The sequence below is a fragment of the Hyperoodon ampullatus genome, assembly GCF_949752795.1.
Source record: "Hyperoodon ampullatus genome assembly, chromosome: 16".
NCBI classification, from domain to species: domain Eukaryota; kingdom Metazoa; phylum Chordata; class Mammalia; order Artiodactyla; family Ziphiidae; genus Hyperoodon; species Hyperoodon ampullatus.
Window position 1 is genome coordinate 62,012,989 of NC_136929.1, and position 13,416 is coordinate 62,026,404.

The 13,416-nt window shown below is 40.0% G+C and overlaps 1 protein-coding gene across 1 annotated transcript in view; it reads left to right on the forward strand.

Moving 5' to 3' along the window:
• The window catches only part of WDFY2 (WD repeat and FYVE domain containing 2), a gene marked incomplete at its 5' end in the record, with an annotated part of 168,081 nt that overhangs the window by 110,235 nt on the left and 44,430 nt on the right, over positions 1-13,416 (forward strand). The window contains 2 exons of the mRNA XM_079721758.1: positions 5,877-5,931; positions 10,226-10,376. Of these exons, the coding sequence (XP_079577884.1) occupies positions 5,877-5,931; positions 10,226-10,376 (206 nt within the window). The remainder of the gene's footprint in view (positions 1-5,876; positions 5,932-10,225; positions 10,377-13,416) is intronic.

Consider the following 13,416-nt stretch of genomic DNA (forward strand, 5'->3'; position numbering starts at 1 on the left):
GTATTTTTAATTATAGTCACCATATTGTACATGATATCTCAGGACTTATTTTGTAACTGGAAGTTTGTACCTTTTGATCACCTTCACCCCTTTTGATCATCCCACCCTGCCCTGCCCCTGGCAACCACCAGTCTGTCCTCTGTATCCATGAGTTCAGTTTTCTTTGGGGTGTTCTGTTTTGTTTTGTTAACGATTCCACATGTAAGCATGATCATATGGTATTTATCTTTCTCTGTCTGCCGTGTTTCACTTAGCATAATGCCCTCAAGGTCCATCCATGTTGTCACAGATGGCAAGTTTTTTTATGGCTGAATAATATTCCATTATAGTTATATATCACATTTTCTCTATCCATTTATCCATCCATGGACACTTAGGTTGCTTCCATGTCTTGGCTATTTGTAAATAATGCTGCAATGAACATGGGAGTCACATATATGTTTTCAGGTCAGTATTTATGTTTTCTTTGGTTAAATACCCTGAGGAATAGCTGGATCATATGGTAGTTCTATTTTTAACTTTTTGAGGACCCTCCATACTGTTTTCCATCGTGGCTGCACCTGTTTACACTCCTACCAACAATACAGAAGGGTTTCCTTTTCTCCACACGCTTGCCAACACTTGTTGTCTTTTATCTTTTTTTTTTTTTTTTTTTGTGGTATGCGGGCCTCTCACTGTTGTGGCCTCTCCCGTTGCGGAGCACAGGCTCCGGATGCGCAGGCTCAGCAGCCATGGCTCACGGGCCCAGCCGCTCCGCGGCATATGGGATCCTCCCAGACCGGGGCACGAACCCGTATCCCCTGCATCGGCAGGCGGACTCTCAACCACTGCGCCACCAGGGAGGCCCCGTCTTTTATCTTTTTGATAATGGCCATTCTAACAGGTGTGAGGTGATATCTCATTATGGTTTTGAATTACATTTCCTACATGATTAGTGATGTTGAGCACTTTTTCATCTACCTGTTGGCCATCTGTATGTCTTCTTTGGAAAAATTTCTGTTCAGATCCTTTGCCCAGTTTTAAATCATATTATTTGTGTTTTTTTTTATTGAGTTGTTTGAGTTCTTTATATATTTTGGATATAACCTATTATCAGATATATGATTTGCAAATATTTTCTCTCATTCAGTAGGTCACTTTTTTGTTTTGTTGATGGTTTCCTTTGCTGTGCAGATTTTTAGTTTGATGTAGTTCCACTTGTTTAATTTTGTTCGTGTTGCCTTTGCTTTTGGTGTCATATCCAAAAAATCATCACCAAGACCAACGTCAAGGAACTTATTTACCACCTATGTTTTCTTCTAGGCGTCTTACGGTCAGGTCTCATGTTCAAGTCTTCAATCCATTTTAAGTTAATTTTTGTATATGGTATAAGATACTGGTGCAGTTCATTGTTTTGCATGTGGCTGTCCAGTTTTCCCAACAGTTTATTGAAGAGACTCTCCTTTCCCCATTGTATATTCTTGGTTTCTTTGTCGTAAATTGATTGACCATGTGATATTTTTTTTCTAACGTCTTTATTGGAGTATAATTGCTTTACATTGTTGTGTTAGTTTCTGCTGTATAACAAAGTGAATCAGCTGTATGCATACGTATATCCCCATATCCCCTCCTCCTTGCATCTCCCTCCCACCCTCCTTATCCCACCCCTCTAGGTGGTTGCAAAGCACCTAGCTGGTCTCCCTGTGCTATGTAGCTGCTTCCCACTAGCTATCTGTTTTACATTTGGTAGTGTATATATGTCATTGCTACTCTCTCACTTCGTCACAGCTTACCCTTCCCCCTCTCCATGTCCTCAAGTCCATTCTCTACGTCTGTGTCTTTATTCTTGTCCCCGAGGTTCATCAGAATGTTTTTTTTTTTAGATGCCATATATATGTGTTAGCATACAGTATTTGTTTTTCTCTTTCTGACTTACTTCACTCTGTATGACAGATTCTAGGTCCATCCACCTCACCACAAATAATTCAATTTTGTTTCTTTTTATGGCTGAATAATATTCCCTTGATATATGTACCACATCTTCTTTATCCATTCATCTGTCAGTGGACACTTAGGTTGCTTCCATGTCTGGCTATTGTAAATAGTGCTGCAATGAGCATTGTGGTACATGACTCTTTTTGAATTATGGTTTTCTCAGGGTATATGCCCAGTAGTGGGATTGCTGGGTCATATGGTAGTTCTATTTTTAGTTTTTTAAGGAACCTGCATACTGTTCTCCATAGTGGCTGTATCAATTTACATTCCCACCAACAGTGCAAGAGGGTTCCCTTTTCTCCACACCCTCTCCAGCATTTATTGTTTGTAGATTTTTTGATGATGGCCATTCTGACTGGTGTGAGGTGATACCTCATTGTAGTTTTGATTTGCATTTCTCTAATGATTAGTGGTGTTGAGCATCTTTTCTTGTGTTTGTTGGCAATCTGTATATCTTCTTTGGAGAAGTGTCTATTTAGGTCTTCTGCGCATTTTTGGATTGGGTTGTTTGTTTGATATTGAGCTGCATGAGCTGCTTGTATATTTAGGAGATCAATCCTTTGTCAGTTGCTTTGTTTGCAAATATTTCCTCCCATTCTGAGGGTTGTCTTTTCATCTTTTTTATGGTTTCCTTTGCTGTGCAAAAGCTTTTAAGTTTCATTAGGTCCCATTTGTTTATTTTGGTTTTTATTTCCATTTCTCTAGGAGGTGGGTCAAAAAGGATCTTGCTGTGATTTATGTAATAGAGTGTTCTGCCTATGTTTTTGTCTAAGAGTTTTATAGTGTCTGGCCTTACATTTAGGTCTTTAATCCATTTTGAGTTTATTTTTGTGTATGGTGTTAGGAAGTGTTCTAATTTCATTCTTTTACATGTAGCTGCCCAGTTTTCCCAGCACCACTTATTGAAGAGGCTGTCTTTTCTCCACTGTATACTCTTGCCTCCTTTATCAAAGATAAGGTGACCGTATGTGTGTGGATTTATCTCTGGGCTTTCTTTCTGTTCCGTTGATCTGTATTTCTGTTTTTGTGCCAGGACCATACTGTCTTGATTACTGTAGCTTTGTAGTATAGTCTGAAGTCAGGGAGCCTGATTCCTCCAGCTCCATTTTTCCTTCTCAAGATTGCTTTGGCTATTTGGGGTCTTTTGTGTTTCCATACAAATTGTACACTTTTTTGTTCTAGTTGTGTGAAAAATGCCATTGGCAGTTTGATTAGGATTGCATTGAATCTGTAGATTGCTTTGGGTAGTAGAGTCATTTTCACAATGTTGATTCTTCCAATCCAAGAACATGGTACACCTCTCCATCTGTTTGTATCATCTTTAATTTCTTTCATCAGTGTCTTATAGTTTTCTGCATACAGGTTTTTGTCTCCTTAGGTGGGTTTATTCCTAGGTATTTTATTCTTTTTGTTGCAATGGTAAATGGTAGTGTTTCCTTAATTTCTCTTTCAGACTTTTCATCATTAGTGTATAGGAATGCAAGAGATGTCTGTGCATTAATTTTGTATCCTGCTACTCTACCAAATTCATTGATTAGCTCTATTAGTTTTCTGGTAGCATTTTTAGGATTCTGTATGTGTAGTATCATGTCATCTGCAAACAGTGACAGCTTTACTTCTTCTTTTCCGATTTGGATTCCTTTTATTTCTTTTTCTTCTCTGACTGCTGTGGCTAAAACTTCCAAAACTATGTTGAATAATAGCGGTGAGAGTAGGCAACTTTGTTTTCTTCCTGATCTTAGAGGAAATGGTTTCAGTTTTTCACCATTGAGAACGATGCTGGCTGTGGGTTCATGTGATATTTTTTTAATAAGGAAAACTGGAAGCAGTGTAAACATTTGTCAGTAGAATGACATTACAAAACATCCTATGCAGTCATTAAAAAGATTGAAGTTGATAAGTATGTACTCATATGGAATGATGTGCATGATTTGTTACCAGAAAAAAGTATTGTTAAATGATATTAATATTTTGTTTTATTATTCCAATTATACTTTCCATAATAATTATCTCTGAGAAATGGTATCATAAGACACTTTTTAGTATTCATCCGTCTTACAATTCCTGGAATAGCACATTGTTTCTTTGATCAAAAAAGTAATAATGAAAAAAAATGCTGGCAATTTCCCATGCTTTCTCCATGATTATGTATCTATTTTCACAGGTAAAACAAATGAACAAAAAATTAAGTTTACCTATGCAGTGAACTGGTAATTGTATTGTGTATGTGTATGTTAACCCTAAGCACAGATCTACAAGCTGTTTTATTTTATACCCTGCCTGTTTCCAAAATGAATTAATGTACCTTTTCCCCAAGCTAAAGAACCAGTTCAGTATATTCAAAATAGCATATGCACTAGATGAACTCAGTAAACACTTGCTCAAATAACAATCGTCTTTAAGAAATTTGTTTTGTGTGTGTTTGTTAGGAAATTTGGGGCACTCTAAAGTATGGGGCCCAGGGTTGAGCTACTCTTGCCGGGTATTAAGGATGGTAGTGAACCGTTGCTCAGACACGTGCGTGGCTTCTTACCCACACTATAAGCTCCTTATGGGAAAACAACTTGACGTCTTTAAAAATTAGTCTTCTCTCTTCAGTTGTGAGTCTAGCTCTTCAGAAACGAGAAATGAATATAGTGCTGCTCCTTGAAGGAATAATGATACGAATTTTAAAAGTGACAAATTGAATAATGTTATTACTGAGACAATCATGGTGAAGAAAATCCATTTGTAGATAAGCTTCTTAAGGAGGGCTGGGATGGAAAAGCAGACACCCAGAGGAGCTTTGTTACCGCGTTCATTCTCTCGCCTCACCTTGTGCTTTATTTAACTTTGTGGCATCTATCACAAAAACAGTATAATTATTTACTTCTGAAAAATCACACAAACTATATGGACTCAGTAAATACCCAGATTGCAAGTCACGAGTCTGTGTGTCTGTCCTCCCACCACGTTTCTTGAAGTCATCAAGGAGAAATTCTGGAAGCCTCCAAATGTTTTGAAAAGACTCATTGTTCTGTTTTTAAGTTCAGATAAAGGCATCAATTTATTACTTCGCAGCTTTCCTTATATTTGATAGCCTACTGTTTAAGACTATATGGGCATTTTGCATTTGAAAGAAGGTAAGGGACTCAAAACCTGGCTGGGGCTTATAAACACTTGGTTGACTTCTACATATAGGTCACTGTATGTGCTTAGGTGAAGCATGCAAACATACTCACACACAAAATCACCTCCTATGTGTCCTCACAAAGAGTACACACAATGTGTTATATAGAAACTGATATTTTTTAGTACATTTGACATCCAAACTAACCTCGTCAGATTGGGAGATACCTTTTACATGTCCATTTTTTCACAGTTTGTTGACTACATACTGTACCAAAGCACTGTGCCAGGTGCCATAGGGATATAGGGATGAGTAAGATGCAGCCTTGAGAAGCTTGTTGTACCAGGAAATAAGCTACTGTTATTAGAAACAGAATCTTTAAAATAGCTCATTTATTTCCCTAGTAGAGGATTGCCATCCGTTTGCTCACTGGCCAGAGCCTTGCAAAATTTCAGTTATGGCACCACAGAGAGAAAAGTAATTTGAATTGGATTTACCTTCAAAATTGACCAGGATCAAGACTTTGAACTTGATCCAGTTTTCTTCTCATGTATACTTGAAAAAAAAAAAATCAACTTCAGAGTTATAAGGTAAAAACTATGATAATTGCATTGGATTGTAATTATGATTGTTACTTTTAAAGAGGTACAGAAAATGCTGAGTTGATTGGCAAAATACTAATGTTAGATATAATTCATTGATGATGTTTGCTTCATACAATCCGGTTTTACCAAAACATATTTATTCACTTGAAGAATTTCTTTTTGCTTAATATTTTTCTTCTCTTTTGCAGGAGTTTCTTTTATCAGAAGATTATAACAAGATGACTCCTGTGAAAAACTATCAAGGTAGGAACGAAAGCAGTGCTTTCATTGTCTTAGACTGTGAAATGTTTCTCAGTGGCTTCCACTGCCACAAGAGAGGGCTTAGCTTTACAGTAGTCAGCGGGAACAAAAGTAAATAATTATACTGTTTTTGTGATAGATGCCACAAAGTTAAATAAAGCACAAGGTGAGGCGAGAGAATGAACGCGGTAACAAAGCAGCAACCCTTGTGGTGAATATTTTCCCCGTTTTTGAATTAAGAAGCAGAGGCCCAAAGAGATTGGGCGTGTGGTCTTGTAGCTGGTAAAGTGTGAAGCCAGACCAGGTCAGTGTGACTCCAGAACACACAGCCTTTGTTCTTCGTCTGCCCGCTCCACCCCACTGCCTGGAAACCCTGCGGCAGACTTGGAGAGTGGGGTCCAGGGTTGGCTTTCCATGGAGCTCCTTTCATTTTTGGGTAAATATTTTAAAAGGCTGAAAGTGTTCATATTGTCTAAGGGAAGGAACTCAGGTTTTATTGTGTCTTCAACATTGGCAGTGTACTGTAAGCCCTTTATATAGTATAGATCAGGAGCAATTTTCACTGAGGATTTTTTTCATCCAGACCAGTGTCAGGGGTCAGAACATTAGAGGTAGACGTCATTTCACTTAGACGTCATTTCATCCAAATCTCGTGACCTCATTCATGATCATCCAGCCTCTCCTCTGATACCCTCCGAAGACATAGCAGCCCCTCCTGATTTTGGAAAATTCTAAGCATTGAGTTCTTTATTTCTAGATTTTGAGCCAAAATTCCTTTCCCTATGGATTTATTCTTTAATTTTTTTTCACATATCACTTATCCAGTATTTATTGAGTACCTATTGTGTTCCAATAACTGAGAATTATAATAGTGAACAAGACATGCATAGTATCTATGCATCCCCCATGAAAATAGATGCAAAAAAAATCTACACAAAATTTCAGCAGATCAAATTCAGCAATATAGAAAAAGGTAAGTACATCACAACCAAGTGAGGTTTATTCCCAAAAGAAATGAAAGCAGGGACAGATATTTTTATACCCTTATGCATAGCAGCATTATTCACAATAGCCAAAAAGTGGAAACAACCTAAATGTTTATGTATGAATGAATGGATAAACAAAATGTAGTATATCAGTACAGTGAATTCTTATTTGGCCATAAATAGGGAATGAAGTACTGATACCTGCTACAATGTGGATGAATCTTGAAAACATGCTAAGTGAAAGAAACTAGACACAAAAAAACACACATAGTATGATTACAGTTATATGAAATGTCACGAGTAGGAGAATCCATAGAGACAGAAAGTAAATTAGTGGTTACCCAGGGATGGGGAAGGGGGAATTGGGGGTATGGGTTTCTTTTTGAGGTGATGGAACTGTTCTGGAAATAGTACATTTTCTATGATGATTGCACAACATTGTGAATATACTAAAGATCAGTGAATTATACACTCTTAACATGGTTTAAATGGTGAATTTTATATTATGTGAACTGTATCTCAATTAACATTTTTTAAAAGGTCAGTGATACCAAAACCAGACAAAGACGTTACAAGAAAGGAAAACTACAGCCCAATATCTCTCATGAGCTTAGATGTAAAAATCTTCAAAAAAAATACTAGCAAATCCAACAATGTATGAAAAGAATTATACACATTGACCAAGTGGGGTTTATTCCAGGTATGCAAAGCTGGTTCAACGTTTGAAAATCAGTGTAACCCATCACATGAAAAGGCTAAAGAAGAAAAATCATATGATCATATTAATTGATGCAGAAGAAGCATTTGATAAAATCTGACACCGATTCATGATAAAAACTCTCAGCAAATTACAAATAGAGGGGAATTTCCTCAACTTGAGAGAGAAACGTCTATAAAAAACTATAGCTAACATCATACAGTTGACCCTTGAATAATGCAGGGGTAAAGGGTACCAGCCCTCCCCACAGTGGATAATCCATGTATAATTTATAGTCGGGCCTCTGTATCCACGGTTCCTCCATATCGTGGTTCCTCCGTGTCGCGGTTCCTCCACATCCGCGGATTCAACCAAGCTCGGATCATGTAGTACTGTAGTATTTACTGTTGAAAAACATCTGCGTATAAGTGGACCCACGCGGTTCAAATGTGCATTGTTCAAGAGTCAACTGTACTTAATTGTGAGAAACTGGATGCTTCCTCCCTAAGATCAAGGTCATGGCTCCTATTTAAGAAGTACAGCCAGGCTTCAAGCCCAGGTTCCTGAAGCTTAACAATACGTACGTATCTTCAAAGGGTTTCTTTTCGAATAAGAGAATTCTGTCACCTTAGAAAGATTATGTGCTTTGAGTTTTAGGGTTTGTTTTTTGTTTTTGTTTGTCTTTTCAGTAGTCATAGGCAGCCTGACAGAGAAAGAGAACCAACTTTGGCAGAGAGACTAGGGTTTTAATTCTAGCCTAATCACTCATTGATTATGTAGCTTTGAGCAAGTCACGTAACATTTTTGAGCCTCCGTCTCCTCCTCTGGCAGCTCAGAGGGCTGTAAACCCCCTTATCTTCTGGGTTACTGTCATCCCCTTAGACTTACAAAGTAACAGAAAGATCAAAGGCCCCTGCATGAGAAAAGGGAGGGAAGCGCTGGGGACCACTTTCGGCCTGCAGTAAACGTGGGTACAGTTGAAAGTGAACCATTAAAGAATTCGCTTTTATTCCACCATTGGTGGAACTTAAATTGGGCATTTGATGACACAGACATGACAAGATCTTCAGAAGTTTCTCCAGGAAGTCCCATACGTTTTGATCTTCATGGTGGCTGATTCTCTGAAAGGCAGTTACTGTGTAGAGATGTTAACAGTATTATTGTTTCTATACCCCTTCTAGATCCCTTTAGATTCTCCAAGCGCCAAATATCAGATTTTAAAACATCAGGCATTTGGTGAAATGTCTGTCCCGGAGGTATTCACTGTGGTTCTGACTGTATTGTTTGTTAGCCAGTCTAGAAGCGCCATCTTGGCAAGGCTGGGTTGTGTCTGTAAAAGGAGGAAACCACCCATCTTTGCAGCGTCATTACAATGACTAAGTGAGACGATATCTTTAAGTACCTGGCACTTGTTAGACACTCAGAAATTGGCAGTGATGCTGTTATTACTGATAGAGCTGCATTGATCCATCCATGTCCAGTCATATTTTCATGATCCGTATGGGAAGCTGATGTCTTCTCTGTCACCTTGTCACACACAGGATGAGTCTCCTCTCGCCCACCAGGCTGCCAGCTCCCGGGCACAGAGCCCAGTGGGTCCAAGTTCCGGGATATCAATCTTTATTTATTCCAGTCAGCTCTGTTCAGTGGCCGTGGACCCCTTATACCTCTCCCCCTGGAATTGTGTCAGAGGAAGAAAGCGAATATTTTACTGATTTTATTTGGTAATTGAGAAGCCATGAGATTGGCCAAAGTACTCAACTCGATCGTGCCTCGGTTTGCCCACATGTAAAATAGGGAGATGGAGTGGATGAGATGAATCGCCCTCTAACTCTGAAATTGTGTGCTGCAGTACTTCCGTGATGGTGTTGTCCTTGTATGTAAGCAACCCTGGGAAATTTGCTCTCGTTATCTCGTTATGTATGCTTTGACGTAAGGGATATTTCATTCTTTTTTCTATGGCACTTGGGAATAATTCTGCCCTCCTCTCCAAGCTCCAAGCATTTGATTTCTCACAGAAAATTCATCTAGAACTTTGTTGTGGGTTTAAAAGCCAGCCTTCATCAAAAGGAGAACAGTAATGCTCTTTGCTTTTTTTAAAGCTTAACTAAACAGACACCAGTGAGTTTATTAGCAGAACATTGTTCTTAATGTGTTTTGTAGTCACACTGATCTGCCTTTCTCTAGTCCAGCAGTTCTAACGTGTCTGAGAGAGGTGGTCCAGGCCCTTTGGGTGTTAGGAAAATTTTCTTTCTTTTTTTTTTTTTTAATTAATTAATTTATTTTTTGGCCACGCCACGTGGCATGTGGGATCTTAATTCCCCAACCAGGAATCGAACCCACACCCCCTGCATTGGAAGCATGGAATCTTAACCACTGGACCGCCAGCGAAGTCCCGGGAAAATTTTCTTATGGAAACGCGGATGTGGTCTTCTCCAGGGGCATGCCTGTCCCCCTGATGAGAACCACTGTTCTAGCCCTTGTTTGTAATGGTTATCTACTGTTCAGCTTACTCTGGGGCGGGGAGGAGAGAACGATGCATCTCTGTGGACCATGCTTTACCAGCCTCTTTTAGGATGCTTTATGGGTTGTTTTCTTGTCTCTTGGCTTTTAGCGCATCAGAGCAGAGTGACGATGATCCTGTTTGTCCTGGAGCTGGAGTGGGTGCTGAGCACGGGACAGGACAAGCAATTTGCCTGGCACTGCTCTGAGAGTGGGCAACGCCTGGGAGGTTATCGCACCAGTGCTGTGGCCTCAGGCCTGCAGTATCCTTTGCTGGACAAAATCCCTTGGTGGGAACTTAGCTGTTGACTTCTTTCTTTCATGAACATTTTAGGTATGTGCAACTTGAAAGTTTCTTGTTTTATTTGCTAGTTGCCCTACTGATTAAGATGCTTATAAACTTTCCTAACACATAAATTATCAAGGGTCTTCACGTAGGTGGAGTAGAGTAATTTCACCTGAAAGAAGTTACTGCCAAGCAGGTTGTGGGTCTGCTGTGATACAAAGTCTGACATCTAGACAGTACACAGCCCAGATTTGTGAGCCTCAGCTGTCAGAAAGAATTATGGAACATGGAGATAAAACCATCACTGAAATATACAGTCTTTTATTTTTGAACAGAAATGATTTACACATAGTTATTAAGGTTGGAAACATTCCCATTTTGGCGCCTGGCAGCAGAACCACAGGATTCCTATTCATTTTAAGAATATTTATTGAGAGGCCACCATTCCGGGACCAGAGTAGGCTGACTGGTATCTACACAGTAATGCTACGCACAGTGTTTGTTCCAGGTACCAGACTTTTCCAGGATATGTAGAACGATATTAACTCTTATCTCTCAAGTCTCCAGGGTCCATGTGCTCAGTGTGAACACCTGCCAGTGCTGGGTACTCCTCATATCCAGCCCCCTGGGCTCCAGTGAACACAGGCCTGACAAGTGAGAAGCCTGTATTGGTGATGCTACCACTCTGAGGAGTAAAGGGCCCTGAGTTTCTTCTTTAAAAAGCGTAGAATCTGGGCTTCCCTGGCGGCGCAGTGGTTGAGAGTCCGCCTGCTGATGCAGGGGACACGGGTTCGTGCCCCGGTCTGGGAAGATCCCACATGCCGCGGAGCGGCTGAGCCCGTGAGCCATGGCAGCTGAGCCTGCGCATCCGGAGCCTGTGCTCTGCAACGGGAGAGGCCACAACAGTGAGAGGCCCACGTACTGCAAAAAAACAAAAACAAAAAACAAAACAAAACGAAAAGCATAGACTCTCTCCACCTTCTGACAAATGAGGAAATAGTTATACACAGATCACTTGTCTGCAAAAACAGGATGAAACAGTAAGACTTGCTTTCAGATTTTCATCTAGTATTTATATGCCTGTTCAGTGATTTGCAACCACCTGACAAAGTATTGCACCTTGCTGTTTCCTTGCAGACATGTGGCAGTAGTTGTGTGTGTGTGTGTGTGTGTGTGTGTGTGTGTGTTTAGGCTAATGTCACTCTTATTTTCCAACTGGAAGGGCAAGATGAAGAAACTGAGAATGGCCATATGGAAGGCTGTAAAAGTGGCATGTTACCAAGAAGACCAGAAACAAGGGCAACAAGGAATGGAAATCAAGATCAACTTATCTTTGAGAGGGTGCTTAAAGAAAGAAACTCCAAAGTTTACTTTCTAAAAGCCGGTTCAGACAAGCATAATGCTTGAATTGAAATACATGAACTCTCCTGCCAATGGATTAATGATTTCTTGTAGTGTTAGTATTGGATCTCCCTTAGAGATCATCCATCCAATTTCTCATTTACAGGTGAGCCAGCTGAAGCCCAGAGAGGGTCACATGCCTTATCTGCAGCCACCCAGCTGGTATGTAGGAAAATCACCACCAGAACCCAGGTCTTCTGCCTTGGACTGCTGGGTTTTCCCATTATATTGCATTATCCCTCTGAGAACAGAACTAATGGCATAAATATAATTTGTTCTTAACATGCTGGCTTCTATATCACTAGCCAAGCCTAGTGATGTATCTTCTGTATCACCTAACCAAACCAAGGAGTATAGGAAAAAATACAGATCTTGCCCTTAAGAAGTTTACTTTTTAAATGATCTGAAAATGAAAACAAAAAACCCCACGAATACACAGAATTAAACTTGTCCTGACTCTTGTAGTCTTTGACTCCTCTCTTCCGGCATCTCCAAACGTCATCTTCATTTTTCGACTCTTCTTTGCCGTCTGGTTTACCAAGCAGAAAAAAATCACGTGATTGGCTATCAGAAACTTTTGTGTGTAGTGAAAGCCTCAGGCTTCCTTCCCCAGTGCAAATGACCCTCCAGTCCAACCTTGCTATTAAGGTGGAAGGCAGCTGCAATACTGCAGACAGAGAGGCCCTTCCAGAAGACTCCCTCACCTCTACCAGCTCTGCCTCCTTAGCTCCAATTCGGGAACCACAGTGCCAGCCCTTGCACCTGGGAGCATCTGTCTGCCTGGTATTTTCCCAGTGCCGCATGCTGATGCATAACAGCACTGCTTTTGCAGCCGAGACCCACACAACTTTCCCAAGGCTGCAGGGTTTTTTCTGGGAGCTGCCTTATGCATAGATTGTTAACGGGCAACCCATACAGCGTTGGGGTTCATGTTAAAATCCAGTTTTTAAACATGCTTTTTTTCATGGGAGCCCTCCTCCATCACCTCACCCCTCCTCTTCTTTCTGCCACCTTCTGTACTTACCGGTTTTTGGTTTTTTGGTCTTTTTGGTTTTTCCGTTTTTTAGTGATAAGGAAAGGAAGAAGATCTGTTAAAATAACATAAAATGTTCAGAATAATATTATGACCCCTGTTTCTCTTCATAGTGGGCACTGGTGGTGTACATAAGAGTTTTCTACAGATGGATTGATTCTCTCCCATCTACACCTCAAATAGTCAAGCCAACAAGTGATAAAATAAGTCAGATTGACATCACCCCTTTTCCTCTTCTTTCAGGCCTCTTAGCAGAGAAGTAAATAAGCAATGAAAGTAACCAAAATTCAAGTAGAGAAATAAATGATGACAGAGACTGACTAGTTCACAAGTTGAATTATCAATTTCGGAATCACCTCAAAATCTTTGTTGCTTTGGCTAAAGATCTGATGCTTCAAATATTAAGTGAACTATCATGTTAACAACAACAAGAGTAATACGAAAGTGAAGGTGAGGAAAAAGAAGAAAATATCTTATTCCCTGAGAGTTTACATGCGCTTCTACATAAGGTTACTTTGTTCACTATCAAAACATAAAGACCGGGGGCTTCCCTGGTGGCGCAGTGGTTGAGAGTCCGCCTGCC